The sequence below is a fragment of the Nelumbo nucifera genome, chromosome 3, assembly GCF_055504915.1.
Source record: "Nelumbo nucifera cultivar China Antique chromosome 3, China Antique-T2T, whole genome shotgun sequence".
Classification (NCBI taxonomy): domain Eukaryota; kingdom Viridiplantae; phylum Streptophyta; class Magnoliopsida; order Proteales; family Nelumbonaceae; genus Nelumbo; species Nelumbo nucifera.
This window is the reverse complement of record NC_142651.1, coordinates 101,704,917-101,724,906: the sequence shown is the minus strand read 5'-3', so window position 1 is coordinate 101,724,906 and position 19,990 is coordinate 101,704,917. Positions and strand designations below refer to the sequence as shown.

Below are 19,990 nucleotides of genomic sequence, written 5' to 3'. Positions count from 1 at the left end.
CCCACGGGCTAAAACTCATGTTCAAGCCCAACCGGCCCATGAACAAGTCTATTATAAACCAATGCTTTAAAAAATGACCTGGAACCGTTTTGGCCACCGGTTTCTAGGTTGATTATTCAACCGTTTGGTTCGAATGAATGGCCTATTTTGACAAAAAAATTAAAAAAACAATAATTAAAATAAAAAACGGTCAAAAAACATTAAACAGATCGATGATTTGACTGCCCAAATCAATGGTGATCAATTCAACGGTTTTTAGTAAAAGACTTTGAGGTAAACGGAATTAATTGCTTAAATAATTCCCGGGTCAACCGCGGTTCGAAAGCATTGTTCTAACAACGCAATTAATGAAGCAGCCATTCATAATAGGTTGGGGAAGATGCTGGGGGGCCGTCGATTTCAACTTGTCCATCCAAAATGTGAGCCGGGGTTGGGACGGCGTCTCTTGATCTTGTTAATTTGTTATGCAGTCTTAGTGAGTTTATGAATTTGTTTGGAGTCATAAGTGCCGTGTGGTACTGGTAGCCACCACCAGGCCACTTGATCTTTATTAATTACCTTGAAAGTAGGGTGCATGGTTACCGCAAACGTCCATGTCTATTTGCCTATTCCCCATTAAAATGTTGTTAAATCGCCTATAATCATAGTTAAAAGGTATGGAAGGCTTGGTTGGAATTTGGAAGGTTCAAAATATTGATATGGGCGTATCGGGCGAATCAATATTGTTTTTTTTAGTTTTTATTTATTTTTTTTTCTAAAATCGGTTCAGGGGGCGGTTTAGGTCTCCTCCACCTCCTGAACCGGTCAGACCCTCAATACACCCATTATAAGGGTATATGAAAGGGGTTCCGAAACGATACGTATCAGCTGATACAGGCCGATATGTGTCGATACTTTGAACCTATATATATATATATATATCTGAAAATACAAGAAAAGAGATATAGTAGCCAATGGCAAGTGCCTGCCTGCCAATCGGGGCAGACGATCCCCAGAGCACAAGCAAAAGGGAGAAGAAATAATTCATTAGCAGCAATCCGAGAGAGAATAATATCCATACAGATGATCTTTCTGTTGAGTATGAAATTTAGATTACACATGTGGCTCTTCATGACCAAACCCCACAACCGTACACTCCTCCCCATACTATTACTCGGTCCACCGGGGTCTTGACCATAGAGTTTTTACCAACTCTCTCTCTCTCTCGCCAAGCACATGCAGCCAACAAATAGTGAGTTCTCGCATTTGTTTGATTCAATCAAATCTTGGCCCTCGTTGGATTCTGAAAATTGCCAGTGGTCAGAGAGGGTGGTAAGGCACATATCCTAACGTGCTCTTCACATCAGTAACTATATCGCTGCACCTCATCAAAAGGCTCAGCATCTGATGAGAAATATCTATGGTGGTGGTGGTGGTGATGGGAATAGAATTCTGGTTGTTGTTGTTGTAGTTGTTCCTTGTCTCCACTTCGCTAAAATGCAAATGGTGTGATTTGGGTAAATGACCAACAACTCCACGACTCTCGTGCACATCAGGAATACGAGGGGGAAGGGGAATAAATGGAGGCAGCGAAGGAATGACCTTTTGAAAGTTCTTAGTATTAACATCCATTGCAAGAGAAGATGATGCACCACCACCATCGGCATTACTACCATTGTTGTTGTTGTTGCTACTACTAACCACCACCTGCTCCCCCCTACCACTCTCCTCACCTCCCAACATGAATTTTACACGGGGGCTCTCCCTTGTAACACCACCCATGCCATGCCCTGACTCATCTCCTGACGGCTTCTTTAGACATGACTTCAGCTGGACGGATGGTTGTGTTGGCTGCTGCTTCAGGGCTGCTCTCGGTCTTGGCTCATTCACAGTGTCACTGGCAACCACGGTCCTTGATTGCACTTCATCAGAAGTGACTTCTGCCCGCCACTTCCCAGAATCAGGCATCTCTGGTGTTGGTGCTTCCAACTCCCGCAGGTGATAGTTTACCTTCACATTCCCAAACAGCGAGCTGTTTCTAACAGCATAACTATGTGCTACCTGGGCATGTGACTTGTGCTTGAACACAACCCGACATGTAGAGGACTTCCAAAATACTCGGGTAGCAGAGTGATCAAGAGGTCCAAATCGTGCGAATCGTGCCTTGAGCTCTGGCACTGAGGGCAGCGATGTTCGGGGAGGGAATTTCATCACGAGCATTGTGGGTTCTGCTATCCTTGCAGGTGGTTCTGGCTTCTTTTCATAATCCGGCCTCATCTGCTTGGCCAGAATAGTCGTGCCAGCATCCTTGCCATCTTTGCGTTCTCCTCGTTGCATTTCTTGGGCCTTCTGGCTGCCAGCCTTCTTTTCAGTCATCAACTTCAACTCGTTCAATTTCTTCATCCTCTTTACAGCTATTTCTTCCTGGCGATCAGATAAACTTCGCTTCCGACCAGCTTTTGTTGGATCATCAACTTTAGAAAGGTGTTTTGGCGGTCTAGCAGAAGGCAAGTCCTTCACATCCTCATTAGGAACGGTGCCAGAAGCACCACCACTGGAAGATCTGTTTGTACGAAAATCAGATGTTTCAGCAGACTCAGTAGGAGGAACAAGAATCAAGCTTTTCTGATAAACGAGGGACCGGAACCGAAGGAGAACATGCCGTACAATGGCAGGACCATTCCGTTCAACACCATAAAAGGGATCAAGAGCAAGAGCTAATAGATCACCCACTAACTGTGGAAGTTCAACATCAATGTCCCCAATGTCAATCACTGGTGGTGCCATTGAAGCATCCAAGGGAAAAGGACTACTGACCCCATCAACTTTCTTCTGAGGATCCTCTTGGGGAACCAAACCAATCCCAATGGATTTTCCTGCCGATTTTCTTAATGATTCCGCATCTTTGGAAGTCTTCAAACGCTTAGGTGGATGATCCGTACCAGTCTCCAAGCCTAATTCCTTCTTTTTCTTCTTCTTCTTCTCCCTTACAGTGGATTTCTCAGAAACAGGATATCCACTTGGGCATTTCAGAACATTTACCCTATTAGATGCACCATCACTACCCACCCCAACAGCCCTATCAAGAGGATTGGGACCAAGAGATAATGGATGTGTAACATTGCAACCTACCTGCACTTCCATTGGTTGATGATGATCTTCGAGTGTTGTTGGCATTCTCTGTTTGGGTCGTTCAAGTACTTCAAAAGTGCTGGATAGTTTTGTGTTCTTGTGTTCTGCACTGACCAAACTGGATGGTTCAGAATCACCAATCATGGTACTGGAACAATTGTCTGATCTAATTTTTCCCTTCTCCCGCAAGGCAGATACCTCCTTGTCTTGATAGAACTTCTTATCTTCTGGACCTACTTGCGTTTCAGGAGTATGGCCATATGCAGTAGGCTGAGTTGTAGGAAGACCAGCGGCTAAACTGGTTTGCAAATCAACCTGACTAGTGCTAACTTTCACATCAACTGAACTCAGTTTAGAAACCATTGGTTTCTTATCCAAATTCTCTTCCTGCCCAGATACACCCTGATTCAGAACTGCACCTTCCCCACCTACAATTCCACTTTGGTCCTGTCTTCCAGGGACTTGGGTCTTTGTTGAGACAACTGGAGCTCTCCTTTGTAATACATATTCTCCAGCTCCTAATGTTGATGTTCCGTCCTTGAAAGCTGAAGGCACTAAGAAACTTGCTTGCCCTTGATTTATATGGTAAGCCCTTGCATCATTTGGTTCATCTCTCCGTTTTAGAACATACTTGTCTTTCTTTGATTGATCCTTGACTTTGATGGTCTTTGCAGTGCCCTTTTTTTCACCAAGAGATTCAGCAATCACAAGAGGACCACTCAAAGGAGCTGGAAACAGAAACAAACACACTCGATGAGAGATGCATAATACGCAAATATAGAGTGACATTCATGGTACAAATAGGAATATAGAAATTAAATGTTCTAAACCTACAAAACTGCCACTCGATACAAGCCAAAATTGGATAACAGAAACCATATTAAAGCCGGTTTATCAACTTTTGATTAATTCCCTCTTGAGCATTGGAAAACAGCAATAAAAGGAATAAAATTCTTTTGAGTTGCTCACTTGGATCTGACCATCACAAGCTGGAACCAAACAAACCAGAAGAGGCAACTAAGATAAACACCTACCTTTTTGGAGCTTTCAAAGATAAACACCTACTGAATTTTATGATGAACTAAAAAACAATACCAATAGCCATTACATAAAAGGAAACCATAGAATGTTTGGGTATCCAAAGAGAACATTGTCATACAATGCAAGTCTCTGTTATAAGAAAGACTTGTTCATTTGAAATTTCTCGTGTTAGGAAAATAATAAATTGCAAAAGAGTATCCACCTCCTTCAACAAAACCAATATCTGTGGTAGTATTTTTCCAGGATGTGCATGATGTGCAGTAAGTCAGCAACAAGCTACCTCACTATAGAGGTCCATAATAGTGACTCGATTCCAGGAGCATTCTGTCACTTGCAAAACCACATCTCTAGGTAATTTTGGTATTGGTGACAAGAGTACATTTCTGACTTCAATTGTCATTGCAACTTCTTGGTTGTCAGCTTTTTCTCACATGCAAAGCTTCAACATTTAAGTTGTAGTAGAAAGCCACAATGAATGCAGCTGATATTAAGAGAAGCAAATATCGTTAGCAGTGCAAATGGGAATGGGACTTGATTCGATTCAGATCTACAAACTGTTTGGCCAATGCATTAGCTAAACAAAGAGTGCAATATATTGGGGATACATGTAAGGCAAATGGATCAAAGAGCATAGGTGACTGGAGCTAATGGACCAGCCTAAAATTCTCACAAGGGGAGCTTAGCGCCACTGGTATTTATTAAAAGTTAGGCCTTAGAATTAATAAAACTTGATTGTTACAAACCACAGAAAGAGAAAACAAAAATCCTTGATTTACAGAACAGTAAGTATAAAACAGCATTCCAACTACAGGGCTAAATTATCCAACTAATAAAATGAACACAAAACTGGTCCATAGATAGCATCCATGGATCAAGTTCCAATCAATCCAATGTTAGGCTCTTTTCCATGCAGTGTTTTAAAAGTGCAAGAGCCAATTTGCGCCTGAGGCACACGCCTTTTTAAGCAAGGCGCAAATTACAAAAGAAAAGGTAAAAAATAAAAAAAAAATCAGAAAATTCATAAAAAAATGTCAAAATTTTAAAAAAATGCAAAATTTTCAAAAAATATTAAACAAAATGTTAATATAAACTTCTAAAATTAAAATACATAAACATAACATGTAAAGCGTATCCAAATGAAAATTTAAAAATAAAAGCAAACATATAAAGCATTTTCAAGCATGTAAAACCCACAATCTCTTTTTTCCTTAATTGCATTGCTTCAAATAGCTAATGTGATGTAAAACATATTGCATTCTTGATTCTATGATTCGCCTTTGTACCACGCCCCTCGAGGCAAGCCCGAACAAGTCTATGTTAGGGTCTGAAATTTTTATTTCTCACATAAAAAATAATGATTTTATAACTTTCATTGCCTTTTAAGAAGATATTTTTATTGCAATGAATGAATGAACAACATTAGCAAATAGGGGGTTCTCACCTGTGCGCCTAGGCGCACCTGAGGTGTGCCTTTTAAATCACTGTTTTCATGCAATTTAAAATACAAAAATATAAGCGTGTGATCCCAATTGCTATACCTAACCTGCTATCTGGTACAGTTCCAGCATTAAAATCTTGAGGTAGTCGTTGTCTTTTATCATATCATTAATCTAACAAAAAAAAACAGCTCTGTCTACTAAAGTCCAGTCCTTTCATCAGCATAGGGAACACTAGATTCTTTTTTTTTATCAATCACTATATTATTTTTTTACATATGGGAAAAACACCTAAAGGAGCTAACGAAAAGAGACCATACAACACATGTCCATAAAACAAATGTAAGTTAAGGCCCAAGGAAAATCCCTAACTAAACTAAGAGGAGATAGACAACCCGTGTTAGCTAACCAGGCAGCAGCTTGATTTCCTTCTCTCCAAATGTGAGAATAGGCAATGTGCTTGATTTCCTTCCCTTGTATATTTTTATATAAGGCCTTAAAACCATATATGTCAACCTTCCCAAAATTCATAATTATTGGGAGAACCCAAACTTAGAATATTTTTTAGAACAATGTAATCACTATAAAATAAGAAATTACATGATAAGCTCCTTCTACTTTCTTTGTATAGACACATGATTCATAAATTAAAAGAATTCCTAAGTTGCATGTCAAAATTTTCAATCCCCCACTCTGTTAAAGACCATTGATAAGTCAACAAAAATATCCAATGAAGTGTAAACCTCGAAGATACCATCATTCTTTCATCATTTAAGCCTCCACCCCTAAAACCTACAACCACATCCTTTTTGTTACAGTGAGTGCGTCTTACTTTTCTTAAGAAACCCAAAATCCAACAATATCACATGGCCCTTGGATCTCCACTCGAAAGAACAGTGAGAATTGAAAACAAAACACCAATGAACTAACCAAAATATAAGTATTCAAATAGAGCCTCAAAATATAGGTAACACTTGTATACGAAGAATCAGGAAATTTTATCATAAAATGGTAAACCCAATGAACTAACCAGACGACCAATATTCACAATATTAGATTCTAACATCAAAATCAAAATAAAACCACCAAGTTTGTGTGCATTGAGCAGGAAAACTAAACAATGTAGTAGTTTTCATACTCTTTGGAGCTTGGAAGTCCAAACTGCATCTACCACTATAATAACAATCTCGAGATTGCTAATCTATCAAATTTAGAATCCAGATAAGATCTTTCAGTTCAAAACAAATAGCATGCCATTCCTGAGTCCATCAAGTTAAAATAAATAAATAATAGCATGATAGTTTGAAAAGGCCATCACTTAAGAGAAACTATTCAATTCAAAAGAACCTTAACACCCAATTAGAGGAATCAATGCCCCATGAAGACAGTCCAAAAATTAAAATAGAAGAATAATAAGCGACTAATCTAAAGGATAATCCAGTTAAAAATGAAATATGTTGATCACACAATGGGTGAATGATGCACATGATATTCAGCAATCAGCACAAGTACAAGAGGTCAAACTCCATAGTGGCAGCAAAGCTGAGTTAGGAGATCATAAACAAAACGTGACAACAGCCTCACTCCGATATCACAGAGCAACATAAAGAGGCAAAATCCAGCATATCTTACAGAAAAAGGCAGCTCCACTATATTATTACCCCACTACTGCAGCTATTACTTAATGTACAAAACAGAAATAGCATTTATCTCTAAAAAATGAGTGAAATATTGGCATCTCAGACATGTACTAGAGTAGGAAGCACATAAATGACACCATTAGTCAAGTATGTCTCAAAAAAATTAAGGGCACTGTTTTAGAATGTTAAAGATTGTTGCATTGATCTGCATGAAAACAAAGACATCCTACAGTAACTTTTCATATGCATTCACATCAAGGTCACTTTTCAAGGTTGAAAAATAATTGTAAAGAAAGAAATGTCAGAATAACAAGCAGGAAATATAACACTAATTTATACCTCGAGATGGTACTTTGGCAGGCTGATCCAATAACCCCATCGGATCTCGAGATGGACGTACAGGTTGCATTCCAAATGCCTCAGCATAAGTCGCATCAAACTCCTCAAACACTGCTTTACGGTATGCAAGAACAGTAGCCATGCTCTTAATCCAATCAATACTCCTTTGCTCGGTACTCTGAGGCATCAACGCCAACTTCTGTACAAAAGAAAGTGTGTCCACTGGCTGAAAGCTATCCCTTGCCTTCTTAACTTGCTCCAGTGAATAAACTCCCCCAGGTTCATACCCACCCACATCAACTACAAAGTACCCTGGCAAACTTGCAGGCCGGAAATTGAATGGGTTCCGACAAAAACAAGTCAACCCAAGAGCACGTCTCCTGCTTGCCTCATCAATTGCCTCTTCCACAGCCTTGATGAAGTTACGAGAGTTTGTCTGGCGTGATTTCTCAGCATAATGAGGATCAAAAGGAATGAGCTCTGCTGGGTCAAACCATCCATAACTGCTATCACCAAAGAAAGCAACCAGAATATAACCCTCTCTCTTTGACCGCCGCACTGAAGATGATGCAAATGCTTCATTATAGATATGTCCTGGCCACCATGGATGGGATTTAACCTTACCCCATACCATATCTCCGATTTCAAACCCATAAGGCAATGCCTTCGCTGCTTCTGCTCCCAATGACCCAGGCATCTCAGTTGCAGCGCATCCACAGAGACTAGGATATGAAGAATCAAAATCTGAAACAGGGTTTCCCTCCATGGTTTCTACATCTCCTTTTGTTTCTATAGAAGAAACCCTAGCTCCTTCACCATTCCCAGTCGTTAAATGCTCCATTCCGGTGCCATGAACAGAGAAATAATCATTGCCACCACTAGGTGGTAGATCCTCCGTCTTAACTTCAAAAGGCCCATCGTCAATTACTCTACCGCCTACTCCATAATTGATGTCCGAAGAAATCTTAGCTTCCTCGGATGCTGTCTCTGTCACTTCAGGAATTCCAACATCAGAAACATCAGTCCTGCCACTCGCTACATCCCTACCCGAAGCCCTAACTTCAGATTTGCTCTTCGATTCCCCAAAATCGGCATTCGGAGAAACCCTAGTTTCCCCGGAAACCCTTCCACCATCCCCACTAATAGAATCCCCATTCGAGACATCGATTCGCTGTCGGCTAAGCGTATCGCCTGAAACCCTAGTTTTCTCGGGTGGTTCAACCCCGAAAAAATGCATATCAGCCGCGACATCAGGTTTTCTATCTAATTCGCAGTCGGTGTTCATCACAGATATCATGGCGCAAGATAAATCGAAAACCTATGAAACAAGCGTTTGTATCTTCGAAGCGAAAACCCTTGAGATTCGATACCAGAAGCCATACCTCTTAAACCTAGCTTTCAGACCAGACCTAACCAACAACAGCCATGCATTTCTTGCTTCTCGGGCCGAATAACGCTATTCCAAACCCAAAAAACGCTAACAGATTGGTGAGTTTCAACGATTGTAGTGTGTTTTCCCCTTTCCCGACCTCCTGTCTCCCTCTCCCTCTCCCTCTCCCTCTCCCTCTCCCTCTCTCTCTCTCTCTCTCTCTCTCTCTCTCTCTCTCTCTATCTCCAATCTCGATCGATCGATCCGCAGGGGTCTGAATCTGATAGAACCGGAACGAACAAATCCCACCCGGGCGAGACAGATCGTGTTTTATAGCCTTCTAGGGTTTAACCTCGAATGCCGGTGCGGCGCTTCACAACATAAACGTGTCTTATTGTGTCCGGCCAGTCCGTCGAACCGGGAACGTCGATCTGGTTGATCCGGGTTCGTTGAATTTGGTCTGGGGTCATCAATACAATAAAATCCTTAAATTCATCTCATTATCTCAAGCAAATTCGGCGGAGGACCATGGCACTGGTTCGACCAGTAGTTTTGGTCCCGGACCATGACGAACAGTCGAACACGATGCAACTGCAAACAGACTGGACCTGCTCAAAACTAAGGATGTAAGTGGGTCGGGTTAAGTGTAAGCCCACTGACCCGACCCTGTTGGGTTAGTTTTGGGTCAGTCTCAACTCTCAATAGGCTTTGGGGTTCAAGTTTAGGTGGATCCGCCCTTGTTGACATTGTTGCATCAAAGGTTCAGAACGCTCATGTTTATGGGCTTCTTTTGATTATAAATCTATACTTAATGAGAGTGTGGAATTTTTATTGCACTAAAACATTTACATTTTATCTTTTGGTCTCGCTAATTGTAAAGATAAAAATTTAATTTGAACAACCAATTTTTTCTTCATTCAAATCATTCTCATTAAGTCTTATATTTAATTTATTAATTAAATTGATTTTATTCTTGAATTTGATCTCTCTTTGATTGTAAGGTCATAAAATATAATTTGAACTACTATATATTTCTTTTCATTCAATTTCCTCTCATTAAGTCTTATATTTAAGGTATTAATTTGTATTTTTCCATTGAATTCTTTATTAGTTAATTATATCAAAGAAAAATAAGTGTGACAAAGAATAATTGTTTTTATTAATAATAAAAATAAAATAAAATATAAGTTTAAAACCAACAAAAAAATGGAGTTGTTTCATGTTTGATGACGAGTCAACAATTCAACCTTTTGGATCAACATGTGTCAACTTTTTATGTCATAGCTAAATAATAATAAAAAATAAACAAATGAAAATACACAAGAGTATAAAAAGTACAAAAGAAAATGTGAAAAATATTTGGGCACTTCTCTAATATCAAATATTCATCAATATTAAACAAAAATAAGTATAATAAATAAGAATAGATTTTATATATAAACATAGAAATACAACAACAAAAATTTATCGAAATATTTAGAAACATATTATTTACTATCATCACCGAAAAATATCACATGCAAATAACATGTACACTTACTAGTATATTATATGTGTGACATGTCATGTCAAGTCAAACATGGGATGGAATTAATTTCAAGCTAGTGCAGTAGTGCACCGTTGGCATCCCTACTCAAAACCATTGGTTTTTATTTTGTTTGAAGTGCATTCTCACTTTGCACTAGTACAAATTTACAAATACATATGAGTGCAACTGAGAATAATGCAAGTTTTGGTTCACCTTTGCTTTGAATTTTACTTTTATATGTTTCGAGGGAGCAATTTCTATCTATGTGGCATCCAATAACGCTTATGTGTAATAGAAAACAATAAACAAATATTGCATTGCACTTTGTGTCACAAATTATTATTCTCCCAATGTCCAATGCATATATCCAATACAGATGCAACACCCATACACCATGATAGTGGAATCGCACTTAGTTTGCGTCAGCCTTTTATTTTACTTTCAACTAGGCAAGTTAACAAGATATGGCAATGGACCCCCCCCCCTCCAAAGAAAAAAACAAAACACAAAAAAAAACAAAAAGTTTCAGAATTTACACTCAAGCATTGGATGTAAAAACAAAGTGAACATCAATTCAGGCCTAGAGTTTAGTTTGGATTAGATTGGAGGGAAAAAATCTTCCAGTCATTGGAGTTATGGAATAGCTCAACCTAAAATGGGATTTTAAAGCAGTGTTTTCAACAAGGGTTGCTTGGACAAGTGATTCATCACAAGTGTAATTTGAATAAACATCCTCACCATATGTATGTATGTACGTATACCATATAAAGCAATTACTTGCCTTGGGTTCCGTATATATCATTGAAGTTAAATTCAAATATCATGTTATATATGGTTAATACTTACATGCACACATGTATATCACTATTGACACATTGATCTATGGAAAGAAAAGTAGTTCAACAACAAACTAGGCTTAAACATTGTTTTGAAGTTTTCATTCCATATATTTAATTAGAAAAATAAATAAATAGTTAAAACTAGGATGTTAAATTGAACATCTACTTGTTTTATTATTTATGCCTATCCTTGAAATTTTGAAAGATTATTGTCCATGTGAATTGCATTAAGGCGTAACATGCTTGTAAAGTTGCAATACACTTAATTTGCTAAGTATATAGTTTTTCTTTTTTCTTTTTATGGATGGCAAGTATAAATTATAATGCAAACTTGGTTTTAAAAGGCCTAAGCTTTGAGGTGCGAGGCATACATATTTTGCTTCAAGTTTTTTTTAATCATTGTAGCTGAATGGACTACACAACATGGGGTTGCCCCTCTCTAATACCCAAGCCCCCTAAATCTCGGGTGAAGGTAGGATTCAATCCCAAATAGGGGTGCAAATCGGGTGGGTAGGTCGGGTTTTAGCTCAACTAGGCCCAACCCTAAGGATTGGGCCTAAAGCCTGAGGTCAAGCCCAAACTATTTAGCATAAGCCCATTCTACATTAAAATTTGATGCACTGAGGTTGGGCTTGGGCCCGGGTCGAGCTTGGGTTGATCAATTAGCCCACACTAAAAATTGATATACATGTGTGTGTATGTATGCATGTATGAATATATGTACAGTGTATTAAAAAAGATTCATTTACTAAAACACCCTTATAGTTTCATGGATTTACTAAAACCTACCTTAGTAGTTTGCATTTTATTAAAACACCCCTTATAGTTTGCAATCGATTTACTTAATCAACCTTCCATTAGATGATAGTGGAAAATGACAATTTTGACCTATTGTCCATTCAAATAAATTTAGCCAATAGAAAATAAAAATGAAAATACCATTTTTACCCCTATTAAGACACAAGCAACCACTATTTGGTCAAATCTATTTATTGTATGAAGAAGTGTTACGGGCAAATTTGGAATAAACAATCACGGGCCCATGCCATGCCCTTGAACATTTCTACTCAGTTTATGTGATCATGTTACTATTTTTAATTGGCAAAACAAACACTTCTTAGTGAAAGGTCGATTAAGAAAATAAGTTGCAAACTATAGGGAGTGTTTTAGTTAAATGAAAACTATATAGTATATTTAAGTAAATCCATGAAATTATAGGGGGTGTTGTAGTAAATGACCCTTCAAAATATGCATATATGCATGTATGCATGCAAATATGTATTTACATATGCACATATACAGGTATATAGTCGGGCTAGACTTGGGTTGGGATAAGGTTGGGTCGGGCTCGAGTTGGGTTCAAGCTTACCAACAAGCTATTTAGCACCTTCTTGCCTCATAACTTTGATGCAAGTCATAGGCCTTTATAGGGATGGCAACTAAGCGGGTTAGGGGAGGGTTTGGTAAATTCTAGACCCTACCCGCGTCTCTAAAGCTCTCAACCCTTACCCGCCCCAAAACACGTAACAGATTTGATTTTGAGAATCCCAACCCTCCTTACACATGAAAATGCTAAACACTCCCCAAACCTACCCTCCCTTCATTAAAGGGTAGAGGTGGGTTGGGTTTAGAACCTACATCTAATTTCCTATTATTTATTGCCATATAAGTTATAAATAAGTAAAATAACACAAATAAATAACAATTAGTTGATTAAGCATGTTAAAATCACATAAACTATCAATCATATTTGATGTAAATTTTAAAATATTACTGAATTCAAGACATAGTACATAAAACTTATATGCTTTCCAACAATATGTGAGTCGGGGAGGATCGGGTTTAGCTAAATATCACACCCTACCCATACTCGTACGGGTTGTAGAATCCCAAAACTCGTCCCCACCCCCCAAAACCTATTCTTCAAGCAAAAAAAAAATGGCCCCGTCAGGTAGGGTAGGGGCAAGTACCCACTTGGTAGGGTAGAAACTGCCACCCCTAGGCCCAGAGGCAAAGCCAGAGGGACCTAGGGGAGCCGTGCCCCCCCCCCCCCCCATGGTTCAGAAAATCCCCACTATAATATGACTTTCCATGTAAATTTCCCCCTCCCTCCACTCTCCATCTCAATGGTTGCCCCCCTATGGGCCCATCCATACTTCATTTATGTTTTGGCGCCCCTTGTAACAATTTCATAGCTCCACCCCTCCATAGACCTTTATCAAAAGGAATTAAACCTAAACTCTCAAGCCTCATGATGTAAGGAGTAAAAAAGCATAATGCTTAAGAAGCAGTGACATATTGAATTATTTAATACCAAAAAAGTTTACCCAAAAAGCCAATAAAAATAAAAAACTTCATTCATTTTCTATTCATTATTAGTTAAATCAAGTGGGATTTTCTTTTCTTATTATTATAAGCTTTTGGATAAACAACAACCTAACATCATATGCTTGTTATCTTTTCTATATTTTATCCACAATAACATACTATCTACCTTATTTTGCAAAATCACAGAATATGTCCATCTTAGGCCATGTTTGCGAGTGCATAAGTTAAAAAATAAGTGCTTATTCAAATAAATACTTATTTGCATTCAACACCCAACTTTTTCAACTACTTATTTTTTTAAATAAGCACTTACTTTATATTGGGTGGTTGGTAGTTTTTTTCTCTAATAAGCACTTAAATAAACATTTGTGACTATTTTGTCCTTCATTTTCTTTCAAATTTTCAAAATATACCCTTTGAAAGCACTTTTAAGAAAGTACTTTTATGAAAGAATTTTTGCAAAAGCACTTTATAAAAGCACTTTTATAAAAATAATTTTATGAAAGCATTTTTACAAATAAAAGTGCTTTCGTAAAAGTACTTTTGTAGAAGTTCTTTCGTAAAAGTACTTTTGTAGAAGTTCTTTCGTAAAAGTACTTTCATAAAAGTATTTTCACAAAAGTGCTTTTGTAAAAGTACTTTTATAAATGTGCTTTCGTAAAAGTACTTTTATAAAAGTGCTTTCATAAAAGTACTTTCGCAAAAGTGCCTTTGTAAAAGTACTTTCGTAAAAATGCTTTTATAAAAGTGCTTTCATAAAAGTGCTTCCATAAAAGTGCTTTTGTAAAAGTACTTTTATAAAAGTGCTTTCTTAAAATTACTTTCATAAAAGTGCTTTCTTAAAATTACTTTCATAAAAGTACTTTTATAAAAGTGCTTTTATAAAAGTGCTTTTTTGTAAAAGTGATTTCATAAAAGTACTTTTATAAATGTGCTTTTGTAAAAGTACTTTTATAAAATTAAACTAGGGATAATTTTATAAGTGGTATTTTAAAATTCAACTCGGGATAATTTTGGAAGAAAAAAAAATGATTAAGTGCTTATTGTATAAGCACTTAAAGAAAGCTGGAAATTTGGGCTTAAAAAATAAGCCCTTATTTTTAAAATAAGCACTTATTTCAGGCTTATTTCCCAAATTCCAATAAGTGCTTAATGGCTCAAATAAGCACTTATTTTAAATAAGCACTTTTATTTAAGCACTCCCAAACATGGCCTTAATCTAACTTATTGTTCCATTGTATCAAGTTGTTCACAACATGTAGCACACAACATTTAGCATTGAAAGCAATTTCATTTGTTGTGGTATTAGTTTTCTTCAAGTGCCAAATAAGGACCTCACATCACAATAGTCTCTATCTCTATAAAATCAAAATTGGGTTCAAGGAAGATGAAAGGATCAAGAGGGATGGGGGTTGCTTTTGATTACCATTATGTGTGGGTGGAACAGAAATACAATTATACAAAGATGTAGCAATGACACGGGAAGGGGGAAATAGAAATTTCTCCAATAAGTTGAAACCTAAAACAGGATGGTGTCTTCGGTTTCATGGAAAGTGAATGATTGAAACTTGAAACTTGAAAGTTAAAGGAATGGAGTGGGATTGAGAGAGAATATGGATTTTCTCCTCGCAAGTGCTTTTAACACCAACTTCACAGGGTGGAGGACATGCATCATACCAAAGCCATTTTGTACACTTATTTTAGGGTTTAGGGTTTAAGGTTTATATTTTAGGGTTATGATTTAAGGTTTAGATCTAAAAATCAGAGTCCAGATCTTCTGCCAACACAACCTCTACCAACCACCTACCAACAACCCCAGATGAAGACACATGTCCCCACACATGCTTTCTACCCTCACATGTGTGAGTTAATGAAACGGATGTTTAGTCCATCCCGCTAGCTCCTCAAACCAAATTTCTTCCATCCCCATTTTAATCTCCCACTTGAACATTGCCAAAACCTTTACACCTATACCTCTTCCTTTCAATGGCGTCGACGACGACAACTCTAGCAATCGATGGCGATCCTCTTTGCTTCCTTTTTTATTCCATTCATTCCTCTCTTCCCAGTATAGAGGATTCCAAAACCCACCAACAAATGCACCAATCTCTTCCCATCCCTGCTCCGTCGGTAATCATTTACAACCATCACTGACGATCTTCTCTCACCTCTGCCCAGTACAAAGGAGGATTTCCAAGACCCAACACCTACGCCAATCTCTTCGCACCTCTTGCTCTGCCGGAAACCATTCATACTAGTAACAACTGCACCCACCACATACCAAGTAATTTCTTTATCATATTATGATCACTCATAACTTTTGTGCCCCTAAGATACTGTTGATTTCCAAACTAGATAAAAACGAAACCAATGTTATGAATTTCGGTTTTGTTGGCAATAAGAACAACCTTTATAGTTTCTCTTATCATGTACTAGTAATTTTTGTGACAATAAGAAAATATTATATACTTAAAATGATGGAAATCTACCAAAAAAATAAGAAAATGAAATTTGACCAATCAAACTTAGATGAAGATGTTTTAAGCAAAAACTATCATACTGATTATAGCGAACACAACTATTTATTGCCGCTAGTTGCAAGATTGATTGTTGTCGGTGGGTTTTGGAATCTTCTATACTGGAAAGATATGAGAGAATAAAGAGGAACGAAAGGAATAAAAAAAAGGGAAGTAGAGAGGATCACCGTCAGTTGTTGAAGTCATCGTTGTCGTTGCCGCCTGTGAGAATGATTGCCGCTGGCGGAGTGCTAAAAGGAAGAAGTATAGGCGCAAGGGTTTTGGGGACGTTTCGGGTGGGAGATTAAAATAGGGATAGATGAACTTCTATTTGAGGAGCTAACGGGATGGACTAAACATCCGTCCCATTAACTCACACATGTGAGGATAGAAAGCATGTGTGAGGACACGTGTCTTCATATGGGATAGTTGCTAGGTGGTTGGTAGAGGTTGTGTTGGCAGATGATCTAGACTTTAAAAATCAGGTGGTAGGATGCATGTCCACCAATGTAATAGGAACAAAGTATTGCCCTAGGCATGGGAGGGAGCAAATCCGACAACGATGTGCTATAAGGTTGGTGTGAGGAGCAAATCTAGTTTTTGAGATGGAGAGAAGGTGGGCAAATGAGAATGGTTTTTTCATGAGTTAAAACATTTCCTGCATTTTTAATTACAAAATAAAAGTATTTTTTAGTTATATTTTCAAATCCAAAGAGATTTACATTTCCTCATTGTTAACATGAGATCGGGATGAGGTAACATGTGTGGAAGAAGCTCCCAAACATCAATTTTTTTTTCTTTGGCAAGTATACCCAAGAATGAAGGGGGTTAGATTTTCAACCCATTGAAGCCATGAACAAGTCTTTGCTCTCAAAACAACTATGAAAGCCTTTGAATGGAGAAAATGAGTTGTGGATAAAGCAAATTCACAACAAATACTTGAAGGGCAAAAGTAAATTTGAATTCAAGGCAAAGTTTTCAAATTCGTGGTAATGGAAACACACACTCAAAGTGAGATATGAAATAGATAGCCAATTGTGCCAGAAAGTAGGCAATGGACAAAATATGCATGTCATAAAAGATCCTTGGATCCCATGGCTGGCAAACAATAAGTTGAACCTCAAACCAACATCAAGCCTTCCTAATTTCTTAATCGAAGGTAAATCACTTCATAACAGATCAAGGAGAATGGAATAGAGACCTCTTGTGCAAACATCCCTATTGCTTAGAGTAATCAAAGTGACACCATGCTTTGGAAGGGAACCAAAGATGGATCCTTCACAGTCCAATTAGCATACATATTCTTTATTACCCGATGGACTCGATTATAATAAAATAAATATGTTGAAAATATTATATAGATAGATAGCTTGGGTTGGGTCTGAATTGGTTTGGGACTAGATAAAATGGGTTATAAACCAATAATAATCAGGACAATATATCAACAACTAGAATTAATCCATCGATTTTAGTTATTGGAACCAAAACCGACCCATCGATTTTAGTTCTCAGAGCCAGAACTAATCCAATCGGTTTGGGTCCATCGATCGATCTTGGCCCATTGACAGCCCTAAAGGCACAGAGACAATGTTCTATTCTCCTTCTACAACTATATATGCTTTAGAAACATAGCTACACCTCTTTTATGAATTCAATTTGCATGGTCTGTGTGGGTCAACTCACAACTTATTGGCATCAACCTAGAAAAAAAATGCAACAAACTCCTCTCCAGATTTCCTCCAATGGTGGTGCACCAATTACTTGGGGGTAGGAGTAAAGACAGTAAAGACTTGGTGATGATTCTAGCTACATTAGGTTGTATTTGTGACACAAGAAATGAATTAAGCTTCAATGTTGTGCTTGATTTGAAAGAAAATGTAGGGAAACTTATACAAGATTTGTTGAGGTTTCCCACTTGATGAACAACTTCAAATAACCTTAGCAGATCAGCTCCTCAATTTCATCCTTGAGGTTACGGCAATTCTTAGTATTGTGGCCAATGTCCCGATGAAAGTGGCAATATTTGTTTAGGTTCCTGTTAGCGGGGTCCCCTTTCATCTGAGGTGGCCATCTGACGTACTCGGTCATCTTGATCTGAATTAGAAATTTCCCCCTCGTCACGTTCAGTGTGGTGTAGTTATGGTTTTGGATAAGGGGGGTGCGAGAATGCTGACCCGAGGATCTGTTGCTTCTATATGAAGACTTGCTTCTTCTCCGCGGAAACTTGCTGCGAAAGTTGCGAGGGAACCTACTATGCCTTGGCGATTTGCTCTTCTACCGTTGTTTGCTACTCCTTGGCTCGTCTTATGACCTCTTTTGTTTTTTGCTCAGCTCCAACCGGGATTTGAACGCTTCCTTGGCCTTCATAAACGTGATTGCTTAGATGAGGAACTCTTCCATAGAGGTCGGAGGGTTCAACTCGACCTCCTAGTGCAAGTTGGGATGCCGGATGCTGTTGACTGTTGCGGTGAGCTAGATGATTGGGTTGAGGTTGGGAATCTGAAGTCGCTCTAGGTTGAATCATTTGATGTAGTCCCAGAGCTTCTTGTCAAGTCGCTGTATGACATTGAGTAGGCAGGTTGCGGATTTTGGGCATCGCTTACTTGTGAAGAAGTGCATGGTGAATAGGTCGATGAATTGTTTTCAACTTTAATGGAGCCTGCGACAAGCCCCGAGTACCACATTTGAGTTGTGCCTCGGAAGGTGGTCCGGAAGGCCATGCAATGGCTTGCATCATTTGCTCCATGTAGCTGCATCAGGGCCTAGAAGCTATCGAGGTGGTCTACCAGGTGGGTCGTCCTGTTGTAGGATTCTAAACTAGGGGCCTTGAAGTTTCAGTCGCGGGGCCATGAGGATCTCAACAGCCAGCAACGAAGTGTGGGACACTTGCTGTGTTGATGAGGTGGTTTCCTTATTTTCTTTCTTCTCTGCTTCTTCATTATGATTTGGGACGAGGTGGCTTCTTCCTAGGGCGCAACGTATGCGTCTATGGCCCAACTTATTTCCTCGATCGGGACCTGGTCTTGGTTGTCAGAGTGGCAAGGTGGGTCAAGTACTGGATTTTGATTCTGATTGCTGGGTTGTTGGTTCTGGTTCTGGCCAGCAATCTGATCACGTTGGCGTTGTTGTTGTTGTTGCATCCTTGCTGGGGCGGCAAAATGTCCTTCCCATGTCCTCATCTACATGTTTATCCCGCGGACGTACTACATCAACTCATTGAATTGGCATGCATCGATCTCGATAGGAATTGTTGAGGGTTCGACTAGCGGGAGAGGCACGTTCATGTTGGGTAGAGGAAAGTTGGGATTCTGCATGATGGGGACACTTGGTAGGGTCAGGGGCACAGTAAACTGCCCATTAGTCACAAGGGATCTCGGGGTGCACATCGGGTTGGTCCTACCCCCCTGTGACCGAGTTGTTATTGTTAACAGGGTTGTTGATTAGAGTGTTGCAGAAGATGCCATTGAAGACGTACTTGGAAAGAAAGTGTGGGAGTACGGCTTTTGTGTAGAATTTCCCACAGATGACACCAATTTATGATGCGTGATCTGGTGCTCCCTACTGGCGGACAGCTTGGGTGTTGGACTAGTTAGGTTGCCTAACTGAGATGCAAAAGGAGAGATCAGAGTGTTCGAATTGCTTGACCCGGGGTGGGCACTCCGATGCTTAAGTTAGCGAAGAGTTTTGAAAGAGCTAGAGAGCTAGTGAACTGTGAGAGCTAGACCTGAAGTCTTGCCGGGCCGTTTGTAGTTCAGTCAACCGAGGTGGTGTCGAGGTCATCAAGGCGGGTGCGAGGTGTCCGAGGCACTCCCGAGGTCTGCTTACGTGGTGTTAAGATTTCGT

The 19,990-nt window shown here is 38.9% G+C and overlaps 1 protein-coding gene across 1 annotated transcript; it reads right to left on the bottom strand.

Moving 5' to 3' along the window:
* Window positions 1-1,009: 1,009 nt before the first annotated feature.
* On the bottom strand, window positions 1,010-9,231 carry LOC104599005 (Tudor/PWWP/MBT superfamily protein). Its single transcript, XM_010261364.3, has 2 exons — window positions 7,568-9,231; window positions 1,010-3,839 (listed from the first exon to the last, which is right to left on the bottom strand). Exons 1-2 carry the CDS (start codon window positions 8,862-8,864, stop codon window positions 1,300-1,302), a joined length of 3,837 nt encoding a protein of 1,278 aa, XP_010259666.1. The 5' UTR covers window positions 8,865-9,231; the 3' UTR covers window positions 1,010-1,299.
* Between the last annotated feature and the right edge of the window lie 10,759 nt (window positions 9,232-19,990).